Genomic DNA, 21,392 nt, shown 5'->3' with positions numbered 1-21,392 from the left:
TTGCCTTAATAATCGAACCCATCCCAAATCACACAGTTTGATTATGTGGTACTCTGAAAGCAGGGTCTCACCTGCGTTTCATACCCACTGAATAAGAAAGAGGTATGTCTAGAAAAAATTGCAGAAGTCATGGAAAAGTTTCACTTTTACTGTTGGAGAATGAAGAAACTGAGGTCATGAGAGTTTACTGATGTGTGTACTATGATCAGCTAGCTAGTTAGAGGACTAGGATCTAGGATTCTCAATTCCTGACGCAGTCTGCTTTCTAAAACACAGTGGCTATTCGATGATATCCTGGGCTAGCTTTAAACGAAAATGGTGAGTTTTACTGTTTTGAAGTAAAGTATTGGCCTACATACTACTACAAATTATTTTTGAGAGTGAAATTCAATTGTATAAGTTTTAAGCTACAGTATTGGTTTAAGTATATGGAAATTATAAATTTTGTAATAATTATAAAATCTTGAACACCAGAGCCTGAACGCAAGGCTAGGTATTTTCACTCCATTATATCAGGTAACCCAAGTAGAAAGGTATTGTTGGAAGGGCCCCAAAAGACTTTTGTTTCTTAAATGAGGAAACAGGAAATGGGGGCCCCAGAAAACTCAAATGACTTGTTCAAGTTCATTCAGCTACTTTGTGTCTCTGGACCAGAACTTAGGTTTCTTATCTCCCAGATGAGTGGTTGCCTACCACAGTATCAGGAAAAAAAAAAAAAAAAAGTGGTAGCTTTTCCTTATAAATACTGCATTGTTATTATGGTTTCATTTTTGAATGGAAGGAAGATGGTATGAGTTGAATTGCATCTCCCAAAAAGATATGTTGAAGCTCTGATCCCCAACATCTCAGAATGTGATCTTATTTGGAAAACCGTTCTTGTAGATGTAATAGTTAGTATAATAAGGTCATACTGGAGCAGGGTGGGTCCTTAATCCAATATGACTGTGTCCTAATGAGAAGAGAGAGTCAGAGAGAATGCCACATGAAGAGACGGAGATACACAGAGAGAAGATGGTCATTAGATTACAGTGGCAGAGATTCCAGTGATGCATCTACAAGCCAAGGGAGGCCAAAGACTGACACCCGCTACCAGGCAAGGAAAGATTTTCCTCTCCAGGCTTCAGATGGAACTTGGCCCTGCTGTGATTTTGTACTTCTAGCCTCCAGAACTGTGAGCAAATAATTTCGGTTAAGTCTCCTGGTTTGTGGTACTTTGTTAAAGCAGCTGCAGGAAACGAATACACACGGCAATGTAACGAGGCAATTTATTTGGCTTTTTCAGATCAGTCTGCTCAAGGCACTCAAAAAAACTCACCAGCCTGAGGCATTTGTCTACTGCTTCCCTACACAGCATGTACTCCTATGGCTGTTTCTTCGCAAGGGTTTTGTAGAATTGGCTTTCCAAATGGGAGGAGGAATAGTGAAGGGGAAGGAACATTTTCTCCTCTGCTTTTGTAATTTTGGAAGGCAGCTATGCTTACCACTATACCACCAGCGCTGCTTTTGTAATTTTGGAATTGACAGTTTGGAGAATGCCTGTGTGATTTTGTTGTAGGTTCTGGGTATGTTTTTATAGGCTGCTGGCATACTGTTTTGTTTGCAAGATCCATGTGCTGTATTTGAGTTTCCTATTATTTTCCTAATATTCTAAACATCTTGAGTACTACTTTTTGGGTTTCAGACCTATCAAGATGTCTAGATTATCAAAGTGGGCCTTGTACTAGAAGATGGAAATATTGATTTTTTTTTTTTTAAAAAGGCAGAAACTGACTGCTTATTCTAACATTTTTTTGCATTTCTATCATTGTTTAAGCTACTAATTCATGTGACAAAATTGACCTAATAAATCCAAATTCCTATACTCAGTAAGAATCAGATAGCTTTTGCTTTAGACAAAAATTCTTATCATCTAAAGTAATAACAGTGTAATACTTTGATTTTCACTAGTTGTATCATCACTGTTAGACCTACAAGTTGCCTACAAGGCAAAAGTAACATCATCTTATAAGGTTAAAAATTAGGGCAGTATATTTTAATTTTTCGCAACCTTCTGTTCACTGTTAAGACTGTTCTGTGTAACTGGTAAACAGACCTCTAAGTTATACAAAGTGATGTTCTAACTCATTATTTTAACTTTATTAGTGTTCCCAGAGACTTACTAGTGCCAGAGGTAATAATTATTTTGTTTAGATTGGAAATTAATGTTGAAAGCATATGTAAGTCTTGAATTTAGAACTAGCAAAAATCCATTTCCAGTTAGAATTAGCTATGATGTATCAGAAGTTCTTAATATAGGTGTCATACATATTTGTTTTCTTGAATCACATTAGACTATACACTTTTTTTTTAAAGGGATGATTTTTTAAAACTAATTTTTTATAAATTTATTTATTTATTTTATTTATTTTTGGCTGCATTGGGTCTTCGTTGCTGCGCGCAGGCTTTGTCTAGTTGTGGCGAGACGGGCTACTCTTCGTTATGGTGTGCGGGCTTCCCATTGTGGTGGCTTCTCTTGCTGTGGAGCACGGGCTCTGGAGCACAGGCCCTAGAGCACGCAGGCTTCAGTAGTTGTGGCTCATGGGCTCTAGAGTGCAGGCTCAGTAGCTGTGGCGCGCGGGCTTAGCTGCTTCGTGGCATGTGGGATCTTCCCGGACCAGGGATTGAACCTGTGTGCCCTGCATTGGCAGGCGGATTCTTAACCACTGCGCCACCAGGGAAGTCCCTCTTTTTTTTTTTTTTTATAAATTTATTTATTTAAAAACTAATTTTAAAAAATATATTTATTTTTATTTATTTATAAATATTTATTTATTTTCCTTGCGGTACGCGGGCCTCTCACTGCTGTGGCCTCTCCCGCTGCGGAGCACAGGCTCCGGACGCGCAGGCTCAGCGGCCATGGCTCACGGGCCCAGCCGCTCCGCAGCATGCGGGATCCTCCCGGACCGGGGCATGAACCCGCGTCCCCTGCATCGGCAGGCGGACTCCCAACCACTGCGCCACCAGGGAAGCCCTATTAATATTTATTTAGGCTGTGTCGGGTGTTAGTGGTGGCACGCAGTATCTTTGTTGCGGTATGTGAACTTCTTAGTTGCGGCATGCGGATTTCTTAGTTGCGGCATGTGGACTCTTAGCTGTGGCATGCATGTGGGATCTAGTTTCCCGACCAGGGATTGAACACCAGCCCCCGGCATTGGGAGCGCAGTCTTACCCACTGGACCACCAGGGAAGTCCCTAGACTATACACTTTTAACATATAAATGCTATAAACTATTGCTTTTTGGCTCTATATATTACCTTGACATTATTTGTCTAAGTTGGTTATTTGTGAAGCTAGTTTGAAAAAAAAAATCTTCTCCTTTTATGTTTACCTTTGTGCTGTTCAACAGTCAAAGACAGTGATACTGGTTCCATTTCCAGTTGGGCATGTGCTTTTGGATTTTTAAACTACTAGTTGTCTTAGATTTGAGGTGATCTTTCCACATTCATGTGTTTACCACATCTCTGGGTTATTTCCTTAAAATTTTTTTCTTCAGAATATTGCAGACTTACATTCCTCAAAAGTCAAAAAAAAAAAAAAGTAAAAATAAAATTTCTTATATCAATAATTCTTTTCTCATGAATTGAAAAATGTATTTCCCCTCTGTCTTGATTTGATATCAAGAAATGAAAAGGCAAATTTCGTTATTCAGTCATGGAAGTTTTGAGAAATGCCGATTGTTGACATGGGAGTTCCAAAGGTATAATAATTGCCACCAGGGACTTCCCTAGTGGTGCAGTGGTTAAGAATCTGCCTGCCAATGCAGGGGACATGGGTTCGATCCCTGGTCCAGGAAGATCCCACATGCCACGGAGCAACTAAGCCCGTGAGCCACAACTACTGAGCCTGCGGTCTAGAGCCCGCGAGCCACAACTATTGAGCCTGTGTGCCACAACTACTGAAGCCCGCATGCCACAACTGTTGAAGCCTGTGTGCCTAGAGCCCGTGCTCTGCAACGAAGAGAATCCCCTGCGATGAGAAGCCCGCACACCACAACGAAGAGTAGCCCCCTGCTCGCTGCAACTAGAGAAAGCCCGCGCACAGCAGTGAAGACCCAATGCAGCCAAAAATAAATAAATTTTAAAAAATAAAGAAAAAAAATTGCCACCATCTCAGTAGTTACAAAGTTCTATCTCAAAAATATCAAGCCGTAAATATGCCTTGGGATTTAAAATGGCATGGTTATTTTTCACATATTAAGTGGCCCAAATCCTCAGCTCTGTTAAACCTTGGGATTCATGAAAACAGCTGCCTATTGTTTTCGTCTCATAACGTTTGTTTGGTGTGCTGCAGTTTCTCAAACATTGCTGTACTTATTGTACAAATCACCTGGGAATCATGTAAACAGGTGTTTTGGGTCAATATTCTGTGATAGATCTTGATATTTTCCTCTTCTAATGAGCTCTCAGGTGATGCCATTGCTGCTGGTTTGGACAGCACTTGAATAGTAAGAATATAGTGATCTCTTTTCTTCCTTCTTCTGGAAACAGAACTCTGTCTATTGGGAAATCCATTCTAGGTAGCATGAAACATGACTCAGGTATTGGCCAACCAGGATTTTCCCTAACAAGTGATTTGGGGACTTGAGATAGTATTTCTTCTGTGAGCTATAAACGCTGAGGTCATCTTTTCTGACCCATCAAACATGAAAGAATAGGCTGATAGGAAAAAATAATGCTAATATGAAAAAGGGTAAGTGAATGGAGATGAGAGATGAGGGTGTCCCCAGAGGATTATTTGGATTTCTGGATCCAAATGTGCTTAATATATTTCATCCCTGGAATTACTATTTAATACATTTTACTTAAGCTAGTCTGAGTTTCTCCCTCTGTTTACAATCAAAAGTCCTGATAAATATACCAATGTTGGCCATTCAATAAATTATAATTAATGACAAAGGGAGTTTGATGAGTATAGGTGATATAAGGCAAAAATTAGACCCAGATAACTGTCTTTTATATAATGAGACATGTACTGAACTGTCTAAAAGTATTCAAATGCAAATTTAGAAGCAGCATGGTTAATTTCCAATGTTTTAATAATTGACAGAGCATTATTTCTTTACCTAAATATGTATTATAACCTCATATCTGCAGTCACGAAAAGGACTTTGGATAGCTACTTTTCCACTTTGCAGATGAAGAAATCAAAATTCACATATCTTGTTCAAGGCTACATCTAAAGCCATAGAACCCAGAATCTAGGTCTCCCCTTCTCATGCTATGATTCCTCTTCTTCTACTCATTTTTATTTTCTTATCGTATTAAGATATTATGTAGATTGCTGTTAACAAGGATGATAGTATAGTATTTCTATAAAATACAATATAAATGTCTGTCTCTAAATGTCTCTTTGTAACACAGTTTTTTCCATGTGTGTATACATTTGAGAAGAGTGGAGAATCATATACTAAGGCACATATACAACTTGATAGTTCATCCGTGAATGTATAAACACTGAAAGAAGATAACTTCTAAATGTGATTCCAAACGTACTTCTTAATGTTACAAATCACTATAAAATTCAGACATTCTTTGAGAAAAAGGACATTTTAAAATTTAGAAAAATTGTTTTAAGATTAGATTAATACAACTTTTAAATTTATGTGCTCTTAAAATATTAGAAACTTGGACACATCACAGAGAGAAGGAATTAGTACCTGAAACTATACCTGGTTAAGTTTGGTTCATATATAAGATGGAAATTTATATATCTTTTTTCTAACTTTTAAATTTTATTAAAAAAATCCATAGCTTAATGAATCATTAAGGAAAACGATAATTTGTACTAAAAATTCCTGTAAGCCTTCAGTAATTTTCTTTAGCAGAGAGCTAGAAACAATTCTTACCCAGAATGGCTTAAGAGTTTAATTGTAGTCTTCATTTTATTTTTTTAAAATTTTTGGTCATGCTGTGTGGCTTGCGGGATCTCAGTTCCCTGACCAGGAATTGAACCCAGGCCATGGCAGTGAAAGCACTGAATCCTAACCACTAGACTACCAGGGAACTCCCTAATTGTAGTCTTAATTGTGTTTGCACGTATGATGAGTTACTGATATGATCAGATTCAAATAAATCTCCAAACAAGTTTACAAAAAGGAAAAAAACCGAAAACACTTTTATTTTCCACAAGGAAGAGCAATAGGAAAAATTAAATCATTTCCCACATATTGTTTTCTTAAAACAGCCTACAAGGACATATTCAGCACCAAATAAAAAAGAAAAAAAGAGAGAAATTACAAACAGCCACAGAATATAATCTATAAAGCAAACATTTAATATTGCACTTCGTTTTGCTAACGTTTTGGATTTTACTTTTCCTAATTGAAAAATCAGGAATCTATCTTGAATACCGGAGTACACCTGTGAACCTCACATCTTATATCAAGAATTGACCAATATTTAGAAAGAGTAATGCCTCTAAGTAAGAAAGTAAGGGAATACTTTAATGGGGAAAATAAAACTTTATTTGATAAAGTTTTATATATTTGAAACTTTATCACATTTTGTAACCCAGTGCCAATTATCAGAATATTGGTCATTCTTTCCTCATGTGTTATTTAAAAGAGTACATGGTGATAAGTATTCCAATGCTATGCATATCAATAATTGTTCCCTAGTCAGTTAGACATAAGAAGAGAAAAGGGATTTTCTGACAATCCCCCCACCCCCCGCCCCAACAAAAATAAAACCACCAAATGCCCTTTATGCCAAATATTCCATTAGCTTCTTTTGAGGGGGACATTCACAAAATGATTTAACAACAATAAAAAAATATTTCACCCCCATTTCCTTATTATCTAGTATTAGTTTGCTATGGGAGCCCAAACCCTTTAACCGAATCACTTAAAACGCGATTCATTTTTACATGGGCTTTCTTCACCCTGTCAGCATTTTTCAAACATGAATTGTCTTCCATGTTTTCTTAAAGGCCACTTATGGAAAAGCCTATTTGTTTTGTATGAAGCTTTAAGACAGTATTTAACCAGGTCAAGCACCAAGCCAGAGTTACTATTATTTTCAGCCACTTTATTAACTGTGGGATTAAATGGCAGGATAGATGTTAAGACCCATTTCACGCATATGTTGCAACACCAGAGATGCTGATTTTCATTAAGATACATCAGAGCTGAATTCCTTCTAGAATAAGACAATCAGTACAACTTGGTACCTTGGAAAATGCAGTTATAAGTGTCTTCATGAATGCTGGTATATTTATGAGCCAACTGTAAATTATCTTTAATATAAGCTATAATTTACTGATGTGATCGTTCTTCATAACTATATATACTCAAAGTGTATGATTTCTCATGCTTAGCAAAATCTTCTTTAGGTAATGGAAGAAAATACTTTCATTAAAAGAACCACAAAAATATAAAAGTTATTATTCCAGCACATATTCTAGTATTTGTAATTTTGAAGTTATACACTTTTAGAATAAACTTGGGTTTTCAAGCTCTGTCAAGCTTGAGCAGGATAGGAAATGTATAAATTGAGCTCTCTAATCATAACCTGAACATATATATTCCTGCTCATGAAAATACTCTGCACCAGCAAAAACGATTTCCAACATATGTGTTTTGGAGGTAATTATGTAACTCTGTATAAAAATAAATGCACTTTCTCCTCCTTTCCAGTGACTGGAAAACTTCCATACTTTTAAAATAATAATAAAAAATAACAATAATTTTAAAGAGCAACAGCCCTTAACTCTTTGCTGGTGCCTGCCATACTGCCTCTCTTTACTCCATTCTTAGCTCTGCTAGTTTCTTCTCATATGTAATGATAAAAAGGCAATGCGGGTGGGTTATCACTTTTGTGTATGTCCCTTTTCCAAATTTCCCTCTTCAAAAAGCCAACCAAACAAACAAACAAAAAAACTCAACAGTGCAACAAAACACAAATAGCATTCCAACAGTTTGGCAAGTGATGCGTTCACCTGAGATTAAGTGATTTTAGGCAGTCAGTAACAAAATGCTGCTTTGCTGTAATAGTAGAAAGGCAACAAATTCTTAAAAGAAACCAAGAAGGTATACAATCTTGACAGTCTCTTATTAGCTTCCTCCTCTTATCTCTTTTCCCACATATCTGTTGCGTATCTACTACAGTAGGCTGCAAAACATACAGCAAGAAGGATTGGCTTGAAGGCATTTGATGTTTGTAAATAAATCCACAATAGGATCCAAGCTGAAGAGGTGATACATGGTCAGCCTAGTAGGACAATTCTGAGCATGTGCATACGCAGGTAAAGTCCAGGCTATATTAAATTAAAAAAAAAAAATGTCAGTGCGTTTTTTTCATGTTAAAGTTTTTTTCAAAGCTTTCTTTTGTTCCTTGTTGTGCTCACTGCAAACAAGTTTTAAAAGAGTATCAAGAGTCTGGCATAAATGGAAAAAAAAAAGCTGTAGTGACATGGAACCGCACAATGTAAGCATTGAGCATGTGCAAATTTTCAAATCAAAAGAAGGAAATCATCCCTCTTTACAACATGGTGTCTTGACACGTATGACCATAGGCTAAGAAGACTGCTCTTAGTATGTGCCAGTTTTAAAGGAAAAAAGCTTAGATCTTCAAGCATGTTGGAGCAGTCCCAGGACGTTGCTGTAGGCTTCTAAAGCATGATCACTGGTTGTTTCATGTATTCGCCATTTTTCTGGGCAAAAGTAATTCCACTTCCTCTGAAAACATGTCTCCAAGATACTTCTCTGTCCTCAGCCGGGAAGGGAAGAGATACAGTTCGGAACCCACATCAACTTGATTTAATCAAGTATTCCTTCAACGAGACGGGCAGGATGGTCTATCATCTGCTGACTGATCAGGATTTGGATCAATCTAGAAAGAAAAGAGAAAAAAAAACCCAAACCAAAGTTAATTGATAAGGTTTAGTAAGAATGCAGCAAATACACTAATATTCTGAGTACTGGTTGAGAAATGTAATCAGAAAGTACAGAGTTTGTATGGGGAAGAAAGGGTATTAGTATCATCTATAAAGTACTTGCTATTCAATCACTAGATTAACAATTAAATTTAGAAAGGTATGCTGGAATAGTTTTATTTGACAAAAGCTAAAGGTAACATTCTATCAGAGAATGGAGTTTTACTCAGCACTTAGTCATACTTAAGACTCAAATACACAATTGGCCAACATTTTCATAGCGGTGATTTTCTTCTGTAAAGTATCCATTTCATCCTGTTACAAAAAAGTCAACTCATCTTTTCCCGAGCTTTGGGAAGAATGTAGTTGTGTAAACAAAGTTCTTGGTGCTTACGTGAGGTAATAACTCATGGGTGTAAAGCCCTAGGGAGGGCCTAGGAATACAGTGTATATCAAGAAATAGGAATGGTGAACCCAAAATGCTCTAGAGGCTTCCCACCTTGCCTCTTTCTGTAGAGACTTTCATATGCACATACACTTAATAGAAGTGAACATATTTTAGTTGCTTCTCAGGTACAAAGAGAATGGGCACAGGAAGGCAAACTGTTGGGTTTAATACATTTCTTTTACTGAAAGATCTTTTGGACAAGACCCATTTACAATACTTTGCCCCCTCTATGTGGCTAGATGTAAAATAATTAAATCACACCGTGAACCAATATAGGGTTTTAAAAGTTTTGAATTCTCTTAATTATCTTTAGTTCATTTTAAAAGAAGGAGGTAGATTTTATGACAAATTGCTTAAAAGTGGATACTTAGATTGCCATTCTTTTAAAATGCCTGTCAGATCAAATCACAAATGAGGGACTTAATAAGCAAGACAGAAACGTCAGAATAAAAATGTAGTGACAATGTTTCTAAAAAGTGGGAGGACATTTTTAGCATCTAATAATTTTATGAATTGAAATAGTGGGATAGAAAAATTATGTCCAATCAAGAATCTGCAGAGAACAGAACAGATTCTGAACATCCTATAATAAATGAATAAAGTGGATTTCATATTAATCATATCCAAAGGAAAATTAACTCTTCTAGTCATGGTATTAAGGGGAAAAAAAATAAAAGCAATTCGTTGAAGAGTGAAACAATCCTTTTATGTCTTTCTTGGGAGTAATATTTCACTGTAAAATAGCTATCTAAACTACAGCAACCAAAAAGAAAAAGCTGATGCTAGTGATTTACAAAATCGTTTGGTATTAACATTGGTATCAAGGCCAACTCTAAAGTCCCTACAATGTGTTATTATGTATATATATATTCTTTAGTATCCCGACATTGCTGGATTGCTCCCTACCTCCTTTCCTTTGCACATATTTTTCTTCCTGCCTGGAACATTCTACATTTTGAGAATACTTACTCTTCAAGAATCAGTTTAACAATCACCTTCTTAGGGAAGCCCCTCCTGATTCTCAAGACCCAGCAAGCTGCTCCTCAAATGAACTGTGCATTACTATTACATTGTTAGGTAATATTTTGCTTCTAAGTTTGTTTTTCTCACCAGTCTGTACGCTTCTCCCAAGGGCCATGTTTTATTCATGTAAGTGCTTAGTTACTTGAGATGAATAAAAATAATCTAAGAGTACAGGAATGCTGTTTAAGATGTTATTACATATGTTATTTTCCCTTATGACTGAGAATATTAAAATATGAATATTAAATTGGAAAAGGATGATAAGATAAATTCTAGCTATTTAATCAATGACTGTAAAATGCCAGTTCTATAGATGCTTTAAAAGATGATTTATTCCTTTAACTGGCATTTTGGAAGTATGAGGTCAGATCATTATCTTTATTTCCCCAATAATATAAGAGACCAGTCCTACCTCTGGGTCAAACTTAGTAAATAGTGACAACTTTATGATCTAACTTTTAATCTGTTGTTCAAAATTATTTGTTTTTCTCTTATGATAATCAAAACCTAGCTGTGTTTTTAAAAAGTCTGCAATACTGTTTACTAAGAGAGTCACAGCCCATTTTGTACTTGAGGGTTTGATGCTTACCTCTGAATAAAGAGGTGGAGGCAAGAAACGAAACTCCTGAATATATGCAAACAGTGGTCCCTGAAGCGCTCTCTCAAAGTCATCACAAGCACTCACTGGTGCAAGATTATTCCGCCTTTGTTCCTCTGTTACCACTTCTGCATAGCTGGGTGGTGCTGAAGGAAAAAGATACACGCAATTCGAACAGCACGTTCTTATGCATGTCAAAATACACAGAATAGAAGGTATTAAAAAGGACTGTCAAGGTAACATAATAATAATCTGTCTTGTGATCACAACTAGGGGGATATACATTTTAAACCTAACATTAGGGGCACATCTTCTCTCTTCAAGTATAGACAAACTAATCATAAAATATCAGAAGCAAAATTATGTTCTTGAAAATAATAGATTAAGCTTAGATATGCATTATCAAATTATTACCTTCAGGTCTTTCAGGTAGGGATAAACCAAGCCAGTTCATATTCATGCTACACTGACTGCTTACACTTGAGGTTCTGCTACCAAATGGATGTAGAGGAATGGTACCAATGACAAGTGGCAAATTAAGAAATAAATCCATAGCTCCAGGAATATCCACGTATACCTAAACAATGAAAGGAGATGTTAGGTTTAGAATGCCAAGTACTATTTCCTCTAAAAAAATGAATAACCCAATCTAATGTTATTTGAGGCTCTCATTTACTTCATTTTTTAATTTATATACATATGATATACTTGAAAAGTTTCTCCATCGTGTACATTTACCTCAGGTAAAATTAGTAATTATATTCCAAACTATATAAAGAATTACATATAATTATATATATCACACATGGAATTAAAAAAAATCAAATCCTGGATAAGACAAAATGATACCCTTACGACTTTAAAACCTAAAAAAACCCCACCCCAAACCCTTAAATCTATACATACCATTAGTGAATATTCCACACGGATTATACTACAGTCGAGGATAGAGGGAGAAACTGGTGGAATTTTCAGCAACTTGCCATTCCACGTCTCTGTCTTTCCAGATGATAAGGATTCCCCACGCAAGTTAGCCACGAGCTGTTTAACTTCCTTCATTTTCCCTTTGGCATAGAAGGCCTGTGTTTGGTAAATGGCTGCCTTTGGCACCACCATTCGGGAGGAGCAGTTCTCAATCTCAGCAAATATCTGAATTGATTCACCTACAGGAAAAAAAAAATATATCTACTGTTAAAAACCAACCAACCAACCAACCCCAAAACAAATGTAGACTCTCAGGCTAAAGTCTGAAAGTTCAATGAACTACATGGATAAAAAGCTATCCTAAGAGTGGCAAATAACTTATAGTTATAAAAATAAACACATTTACAGTAGCAATTTAAAAAAGAAGACTACATTCCAATTTATAAAAGGAAACTGGATAAGCACAATTTATGATATTTTACCAAAGAATACTGTATCATGTCTTCATTTAGTAGAAATAATGTAAATTTATACACAAGAGCTAAGTGAAGAAAGATCATTTTTTGTGGGAATCCACCTCATACATACCTGGCGTATAGCCCTTCCTTTCAATTTTGGCACTTAAGGATATTGGGCCTGAGGTACAGAACCAGCAACAGAGAGTCTTTTCTTTTGTGCCTGCTTGGGGTGACTGTAAGAAATAAATTTATAGAAAATGATCAATGTATGAATTGAGACAGTAATAGAATGTTTTAAAATACAATCTTAAATTCTTGAAGAATTTAACATTAAAAGTAGTGTTGTTTTCTTTTCAGTATCCAAATATACTTTTCCACTAACCAATGGGCTTCTGATTTATATTAGTACTTTTATCTTTATATATATATTAGTATTTTTGTCTTTATACAAGTTTCCATTCAATTAAAGAAAAAAGGGTACAGGGTTTAACACCATATTTCATAAACATAGTTTTAGCCCAGGCTATTTACATACACAATAATTAAAAAACAACCAAAAAAACAGAAAAAAAAAAAAAAAACCCTTTCCACATTCCATTTAAACTGCCTTTAAAAAAAAAAAAAAAAAAAAAGCAGTTTGGAAAGCAACTTGGTTATAATCCCAAATGATAACATCTTTCTCTGAGACTGTAAAACTCAATACATAAAAAAAGAAAACTGCTCATTTTTAAGATTAATTTTACTTGCTTAAAGATGTTATTATTTGTTTAAACCAAGTAAAGTTTTTGAAATCAAATTTGAATCTTGTGAAAAAATACAATTAAAAAAGATTTCCTTTAAAATAGAATTTAAGTTTTTTCATGAAAATAATTATCTCCCCATCATTTGACAACTATCCCTATATTGGAATAATGCAATAAATAATACAAATTTTAGATTATTATATTTTCAAGTTAAGTGATATTGTTATAATAATAATTGATACTACTCTTCTTTTTCCACTAAAATTATTTAGGGAACAGATCTATTCTTTTGTTATTGCTGTTACCTTCTGAGGAAGATATTTCATACCAAATACTGGTCTTACTTTAAAAATTTACTTAAAGTTATTACAGTATCAGAAAATGTGAGCATATCCTGCATTAATTTCTGTGCTCTTAACTATTTTTTTGAAAGTGGTATTTATTTAATTCAAAAATGAAGTTACTATTTAAAAATTATAAAGAATGTGTATGTAGTTTAGGTGATTATTCTTTAATATTTATATGCCAAAAACAAAAAATGAAGAATTCAGTTTAGTTCTTACCAGTAATGAAGGAGTGTTGATATCTATATGCTCAAAGACTGTAAATTCCTTCTTTAATTTTACTGGTAGAAGCCAAGGCCTGTGCAATTCGGCTTTCACCCAATAGCGCACACTGCCATGTCGGCCTTCGAATGAGGTAGCAAGTGGTCTGTGCAGAATATAAAGGTCAATATATTAATCTTACACCTCTTTTTAATATTTATACAGTAGCTCATCATAGAAGTGTTAATATATTGTAAGTTTATACATCAATGAGTTATCAAAGGCATAATTTACATTTCCAAAGGGATAAGTCACTGGGGAAAAAAACCTTCTGTTTCCAAATAATAACACAAAGTTGTTAAATATTACAGAAATTTGGTTAAAAAAGCCAGAAGAATACAATCTCTTTAAACTAAGAAGAGGCTACTTTTAATGCTGGTGGCAAAATTACGAAAGTCTGGAAATGAACAATTCTTGAAAAGGTCAAGACTTTAGTTTAAAAATAAAGTTAAGAATGGTTTAACTATTTCTATTGAGATATTCTGGACACTGGTTAAACACTCAGACCAAACGACTCCCTATGGCGTTCCATTTTTCATTAACTAAGAATTATTATTATCTCTTATTATAGTAACTAACTAAGATTTAGAAAAGGCCTGGAATAGTCGTTATAGTTTCAAAAGTTTTTCACATTTCATTAAATCCACTGAAGCTCTAAAAAAATGCTTTTACATTTCCCAGTTTACTTATGTTCTAACTCTTTTTGGCCATGCTTTCTAACTATACTATAGACTTAAAAAGAAAAAGAATTTTTTCTGTTGACCTGTATCAAGAGAATCATAATTCTTTTTCAACTCTTCCAGATTTTATTACTTGTGGAAGATTTTATTTTAGTGAATTTAGTCTCTTTTTCATAATTTCATTAGAAAAATGCACAAGGTTCATTTATTTACAAGGTAGAGTGCTTTTTATGAGGAATAGTGGTGTTTTTGTTTTGTATTTTAGACTTCTGCATTAACTTGTATAGCAGAGAAATAAAACGCAGGATCTATGCTAGTCTTCTAGAGTTTACTTTAAATGACTGGTTTATAGATAGAATTTTTAAAAAATATATTAAATTACTTCCATGCTTTGAAAATATTCAGGCCCAAATGTATTAGTCCTATTGTATTCAGACTTAAAATATTTCTCTCAGAAAGTAATTAGGGCATTATATTAAAAATCATGTTCTTAAGCAATATGATACACAGGATACTCTGAAAAATACCCTTTATGAACTCTATCCATATATAACAAGTACTAGAATTTAAAAAAATACAGAATTATGTACATTTGGCACTTGACGTTCTTATGTAATGCAAGTTTACCTTTCAGAGCAAACAGTACAAGTGCCACTTTGCATGTTTTAATATCTGTTAAGGCATTTTTTTCAAAAATTACTCTTTGTATAATTTCCTCTAATGATTTATTATTACATTAACAATATACACAGGCTTCCCTGGTGGCGCAGTGGTTGAGAGTCCGCCTGCCGATGCAGGGGACACGGGTTCGTGCCCCGGTCCGGGAGGATCCCACATGCCGTGAAGCGGCTGGGCCCGTGAGCCATGGCCACTGAGCCTGCACGTCCAGAGCCTGTGCTCCGCAACGGGAGAGGCCACAACAGTGAGAGGCCCGCGTACCGCAAAAAAGAAAAAAAAAAGAACACACTACTTTCCTTCTTCCTTTCATACTAGATTCCAAGCCTTATATTAAGGTATCTCTGACGGATGTTTCCTTTTAAGTACAGGTCATAATATCTCGAGTGACCTTCTCAATAGCTCTTTGCACAGAAGCTAATGAATTCATAACAGAAAAAACACATCACTTCTAAAGTGAGGATATTCTTAATTATTTTGACTTTCTTAGCTTACTGCTGTTGGGTACCATCAGTAGAGAAATGATCACTGAATTTTTATAAACTACTAAATGAGAGACTTGTTATGTTCTACCTTTTCTGCTAATGCTGATGATAAACTAAGTATTAAATGCTTACTATTTTACTGGCACCTTCCAATTCACTCACTTTAAATGAAATACTATTCAAGTTTTAAAAACCATATAAAACTTGAGACAGCATACTAAGAATTGAGCTTTGCTTTCTATAATATTGCCACTCTAGATTAAAAAAATAGCTTCTTTTCTGAGTATATGTTTTCCTCTAGCAAGTTTCAGTAATGAAAAGGGTTTTTTTTTTTTAAACTAAAAATATTTAAATTTAGAATGTTTCATTTGAAAAGAATGGATGTTTATGAAAAATGCCTGTTACAAAATACTTACGTCTGTGGAAGCTCGAAGCTGAACGCATATTCATGCCTTCCTGAATGAATAGTGTTGAAGCCTTCTTCGGAATTATCATCATCTAAAACAAACAGAAAAAGAAAACAAAAAACTTGTTAAACCTTTACACTCTCTTCCTGGTGGCAGAACTTTAAAGATGCTCACATAGTAATTAAGGCCACAAACTTTAGAGTGTGAGAGATCTGAGTTCTAATTCCAACTTCATCACTTCCTCTGGGTAAAATAAAAGTCCTGTCTTCAGTTGCTTCATCTGTAGAATGGGGATAATTAATACTTATACCCCATAGTTGGTTTTTCAATGGAAAACAACCTAAACTGTAAAGCATCTATGTGTGACAATACAGGCTCAACAAAAGATCCAGATTTCAAATCTCATACTAAGATGTTACCTTTCTCTTCATCCACTTACTTAAATAGACTATATATAAAATGAAAACTGTTCATGTAAGCCTTTTAAAATATGTCAGTTTTGATGCAGAAGATGTGAATGTTAAAGCTCTAAAACCATTAGAAAACTCTGTCAAATAGATGTTGGAATTAAAAAAAAAGGAACAGTGATTTTAATGTCAGTTTCATAGCTAAAAATAAAAATTCTTATTGAACCTAAAATTATGACAATCTCAGTCTGTCCTAGCAACAGCTAAAATTTCGCATATATATAAAATATACCTTAGATTTAAAAGGTGCCTGCTTAATGGGAAACAACTGTCACACATCCTTGAAAAATGAAGACTAGGTTTGTTTCCCATTGCTAGAAAAAACGGGATGACTTTATTTTACAACCAATTTCTTTTGCTCAAATAGGTTTATCTCCAAAACAAATATAACGAAATGTGGGAGGGTGTTCTGGATTCTTAAAATGATTTTCTAAAGCGTTCCGACCGGGTAATTTAATTACATAAACGTCTACTAGCGCAGTTTTCTCGGTGTAGAAACCCTTATCATTAACCAGGAGACTAAGAGAAACGGGTATTATCATTTAACTTTCCCTCACCAAAGTAATGAATTCACACAAAAACCGTGATGCTTCCCTTCCACCACAGGAGAAAAGGAAAAAAGCGCCTATATGTGGAAACTTGTATTCAAAAAAAATCACCAAGACTCCCTTCTATCTCAGTAGTATTTTCTTCTCCCTCCGTGCAAATCCTCTCTAAGGTATTTCAGCACGGAAATCCCGCTGACGAGCTGGGGGCCATTTAAAATCGCTCCCCCCGACAGCGCCCAAAGTTTGTCTCCCTCTCCCTTTCTCCCCGTCTCGCTCCCTTTTTTGTGCCAGCTCAGCAGTCTCATCGAGGCGAGCGGCGGCGGCCGCGCCGTGGTAAACAAGTGCCGGGCTGTCAATCAAGAACTAGACCGGAGCAGGAGAGGACCGGCCTAAACCGGCGCGAGCAGATCCCAGCCGGCCCGCCCGCGCGCCGCCGCCGCCGCCGCCGCCGCCGCCGCCCGCGCGCCCCGCTATACATACGGCATATGTCGCACGGCGCTCGCGCTCGCGGCCGCGCAGCCTAGCCTGCTGACGTGGGGCGGGGCGAGCACGCTGCGGCGCTTCCGCTTTACACGCCCCGGCCGGTGACCGGTTCGATCTGGCTCGGGCCACCCCGACACCTTTACAGTTGCGGTGACGGCGGCGGGGAATGGTGCGCGGGGTGCAAGAGCCCCGAAGAAACAATGACAAGTGGGCAAGGAATACTCGCCGAAGCCCCCACCTCACCCCGCTTTCAATGTTAGTGTCACTTTTCCTTCCCCGTCCCGGCCAGTCTTGGCGCTCTCTCCCCACTCGGGTCACATCAAGGTAGCCAGTCTACTGACTGCATAGAAAGGGAAACACGCTGTTTCAGCTAAGACAAGCGCTTACAGAAGCTGCCTGACAACTTCCACCCGAAAACGTGGAAAATGGGGTCCTGCTAACGCTGCCCACCCAATTTCTCCGTGAATAGAACTGGCAGCTAAAAAGTTGCGCCCAGGGCCATCCGGCACCTGTAAGGCCGGCGGAAGCTTCTCCTCTCCACTCTGTTGAAACCTATAGACGCTCCTTTCGGTGCTGCAAGCGGGCCCAGGTGAGGGGCAACAGAACGGTATGTGATATGAGCCCCGCGCGCCTCCAGAAGCCCGGGCAGGGATGCGAGTAGGGGCGGGGGCCGCAGCTCAGGAGGAACCTTTACCGGCGCACGCCGGTTCCAAGCCTCGCCCCAGCCGGCGAGCCCACTCTCCCCACCCGCTCGCGCCCAATCCAATCAGAGCCTGGCATCGCCTTAGCAACAGGCTAACAAACCCGGCTCCGCCTATCGCCGGCCGCCCGGGGCGGGGTCTCAGTTACCAGGCTAGTTTGAGAGGTCCCAGTTTTAAGTCATTGAAACTATTCCAAGCGAAGCTCGTTCTAGCTTGCAGGGGTTGAGGGGTGTCTCGTGGGGGTGCGGGGCACGTAGTGTTCTTTACTATGAAATCGTGGCGCAATTAATGAAATTGTCCCCATAAGTCGTTATTGTACTTTTACCCCACTGCAAACCTCAACTCCTTAAAAACCTTTGTTTCTTCTCACTCATCTTATAAAAAGCTGCCAGTCCAGGAAGGATCAAATACAAACTTGTGTGTCCTGTTCAACAAATACCAGGACTGTCATTAGGCAGTTGCATTTCTTATCACTGTCACTGCTTAGAGAGGTTAACTAAAAATTATTTCAGGATGCAAATTACCTATGTGTAACTGAAAATCCAATTAAAGATTGATTTCATCTTAATATTTTAAAAATAATGCATTCATGCTGTAACTCAAAGCACCCTACGTTTCTACATTTGCCTTAGTTCAATTAGCACTTCCTCGTGGATGTGTAGTTTTTAATTAAAAATGGAGGTAAAAATGTGCTCTACTCTGAAAAGTCATCAACATTCGAGTTAAATACTGCATTAAAAAGGAGAAGGACAAAATTACATAACCAGTTTTAACACTATATTCTTCTTGGGCTAGGAATTAAGTCATCGCCACCACCTGACGCGTGTAACCAATCTGCTGAGAGCAGAACAAGCGCCCCTCCTCACCACCCCCCAGAACTGGTCCGAAACAGGATTGAACCGCTTCTAACAAAGGGTGGAAACTTAGAAAAACAAGCTTAGAGTCTGCTATATTTCCACAATGTAACCATTTAAACAATAGATTTGAAATCTCAGGACCCCTTCTCCCTTTGACAACCCTTCATCTCCAGTTTCTAACCAAAAATCATATCCAACGAGCCGAATACTTTTCAATTCCATTTGACTGGCACGGGTTTCATTGAATGCACGTTCCAAAGTTAGGCATGATGCTTGGAAAAGAAAATTTCTGACCCTAAATGGCTTCTAAAACTGACTTTAAACATATCATAATGATAGGTGCTGTCCTTTAAAATAGAGAATGCTTGATGTAAATTTCTAAAGGAACTGGAAAGAATAGGAAAAAACACGTGGGGTGTTGATACCATATGTCAAAATAAACCACAGAAACCCATTATCAAAGAACAACGATCAATTCTCTTAAGTCTTTTGCGTGTCAATATTAAAAATGAAATACACCTATTAACCCACTTAAAAATGTTACTCCATTTCTTCACTGAAGCTTAGTTTTTAAGATCTAAGGTTGCAGAGTACAAGGGAAAAACCTAATATTGGATTGCAGCTTTTAGCAATTCATTTGAAAACATATTAGTAAAATTACTGAATCGCACATAAGCAGAATTTATACGTAAGGTGGAAATGGATTGCAAGTGTGTATGGCACAGACCAAGCCGGGTATAGAGGTAGTGGAATAAGTGCAGTTTGCAGTCACTTTGCAGATGCCTGCATGCATTACGGCTTAACACACGATGAATGTCAAGGAGAATTCAAATCTTCCACCTTTCCAACCTTTATCAAACAGCTATACGTTATGGTAGGAGTAGGATTATATTAATTCAGGAAAATTTAAAAGGTACTTTGCCAAAGAAAACAGGTCTAATAATTTCTGAATAATGTAAAAAACTTACCTCTTTCGTGTCCAATTAAGATGTCTTTATGGTTGAAATATTCTACTTCTTCAGTGTAATTCTGTGTATAGGCAGTATTGGAGCCGGCGTTTCTCGATTCGGTCCAGCGTACTTTCGCATGTCCTCTTGCATGAATTTTAAGAGATTTTACTCTGATTTCCCCAGTAACTTCTAAATTCACCCTTCCTGAGACTGTATCCCCACTAGAATACACAGGGACATTGCTGTCATTAAGACAGTCAAAGCTTATTGTCAAACTCTTTACCTTTCCCAGCACCATGTTTATAACAAAATCTATAAAAAATATAATGTAAGACAAAAAAGTCAAGATCACATATAAAATGTGATCTTCACTTAACACTGATCGATGTCTTTGCCGTGCAAAGAGCTTGCAGGCAGGATCAGTGATTCTTTACAAATAGTTCATTGAGATTTCTTAAAAACTCAGGGCAGCACACAGGCTGCTGCTCCGCGATCCTGCTAGTCTCAGTGGTCTCCTTACAAAGACGGGCGGCTGGAAGCTGCCAGCTCACTTTAAGAGCAGCTTTGTGAAAAACAACCCCAGTGCGCATGCGCACGCCGCGGCTGCTGTCCGCCCTCCCTGCGCGCCCCCTCCCGCCCCGCGCCCGGCTCGCTCGCGGGTACAGTAGGTGTACAGCCAGGGGAAGAAGACACTGGGGCTGCCGGGAGGCTGAACCTGACTTCTCTTCATTGTAGGCTCCTATTGGTAGGCAGGCTACCGTAAACCCTCGACGTGCAAGCTGGAGTCCCTTACTGAGCAGTCTAGTAGAAAGATAATGGCCGAGGGAGGGAACTGGGGGACAAGGTTGGGTGGGGAGCTGTTTGCAAAGACAAGTGAGAATAAACTGCTGAGTGACCGGCCCGAAACGTGCGTTCCCAGCACTGCAGTGTTTTGCCCACTGCCCTGATGGGAGGAGGAAAAAGTGATGTGTGTAGAGAGATGGGGGAAGGGGAGAAACCGGTTGGGCAAGGGCTGGTTGTTGAACATAATCTAACGAATTTCAAAAGAAAATGTAATAAAAACCAGAGAAGAGATAATGTTCATAGACAAGAGCATTCTTGGCTTGGAATTTTTTCTTTTTAAAACCAGTGCTTTGTAGGCAGGGTGGAAATGAGCCCAGTCGAGGTCAGGTCGAGACCTTAAAAGAGAATACTATAAGGAGCAAGGAAGAGAAGCAAGTATAGTTTAATCAGTATATTTTGCTTTCTCCTGAACTGCTTTCTCTTCCATCTCTTAATTCGATAGCAACGAAAAACAATCAAGTTGCGAGGGAAAAACAAGGTTTGACCACTTCCTAGAAGGAAGAAAACGTCCTTTTTTGAGACACCACCTACCGCTAGATTTGCAGGGTATGACATGATTACAACTCCTGTGTCCAGAGGATTAAGA

General features: G+C 37.5%; 1 protein-coding gene across 2 annotated transcripts; it reads right to left on the bottom strand.

Moving 5' to 3' along the window:
• Nucleotides 1-5,919: 5,919 nt before the first annotated feature.
• Nucleotides 5,920-20,497, bottom strand: ARRDC3 (arrestin domain containing 3). 2 transcript variants are annotated; one of them, XM_060009162.1, is made up of 8 exons: nucleotides 19,982-20,497; nucleotides 15,967-16,048; nucleotides 13,669-13,816; nucleotides 12,493-12,595; nucleotides 11,887-12,143; nucleotides 11,395-11,557; nucleotides 10,972-11,126; nucleotides 5,920-8,868 (listed from the first exon to the last, which is right to left on the bottom strand). In XM_060009162.1, the coding sequence occupies exons 1-8, from the start codon at nucleotides 20,259-20,261 to the stop codon at nucleotides 8,812-8,814; spliced, it is 1,245 nt and encodes a 414-aa protein (XP_059865145.1). In that variant the 5' UTR covers nucleotides 20,262-20,497; the 3' UTR covers nucleotides 5,920-8,811. The 2 variants fall into 2 exon arrangements, with proteins under 2 accessions (XP_059865145.1, XP_059865144.1); XM_060009161.1 differs by lacking the exon at nucleotides 5,920-8,868 and having other exon boundaries at nucleotides 8,909-11,126.
• Between the last annotated feature and the right edge of the window lie 895 nt (nucleotides 20,498-21,392).

The sequence above is a fragment of the Delphinus delphis genome, chromosome 3, assembly GCF_949987515.2.
Source record: "Delphinus delphis chromosome 3, mDelDel1.2, whole genome shotgun sequence".
Taxonomy (NCBI): domain Eukaryota; kingdom Metazoa; phylum Chordata; class Mammalia; order Artiodactyla; family Delphinidae; genus Delphinus; species Delphinus delphis.
This window is presented reverse-complemented; position numbering and strand designations above follow the sequence as displayed.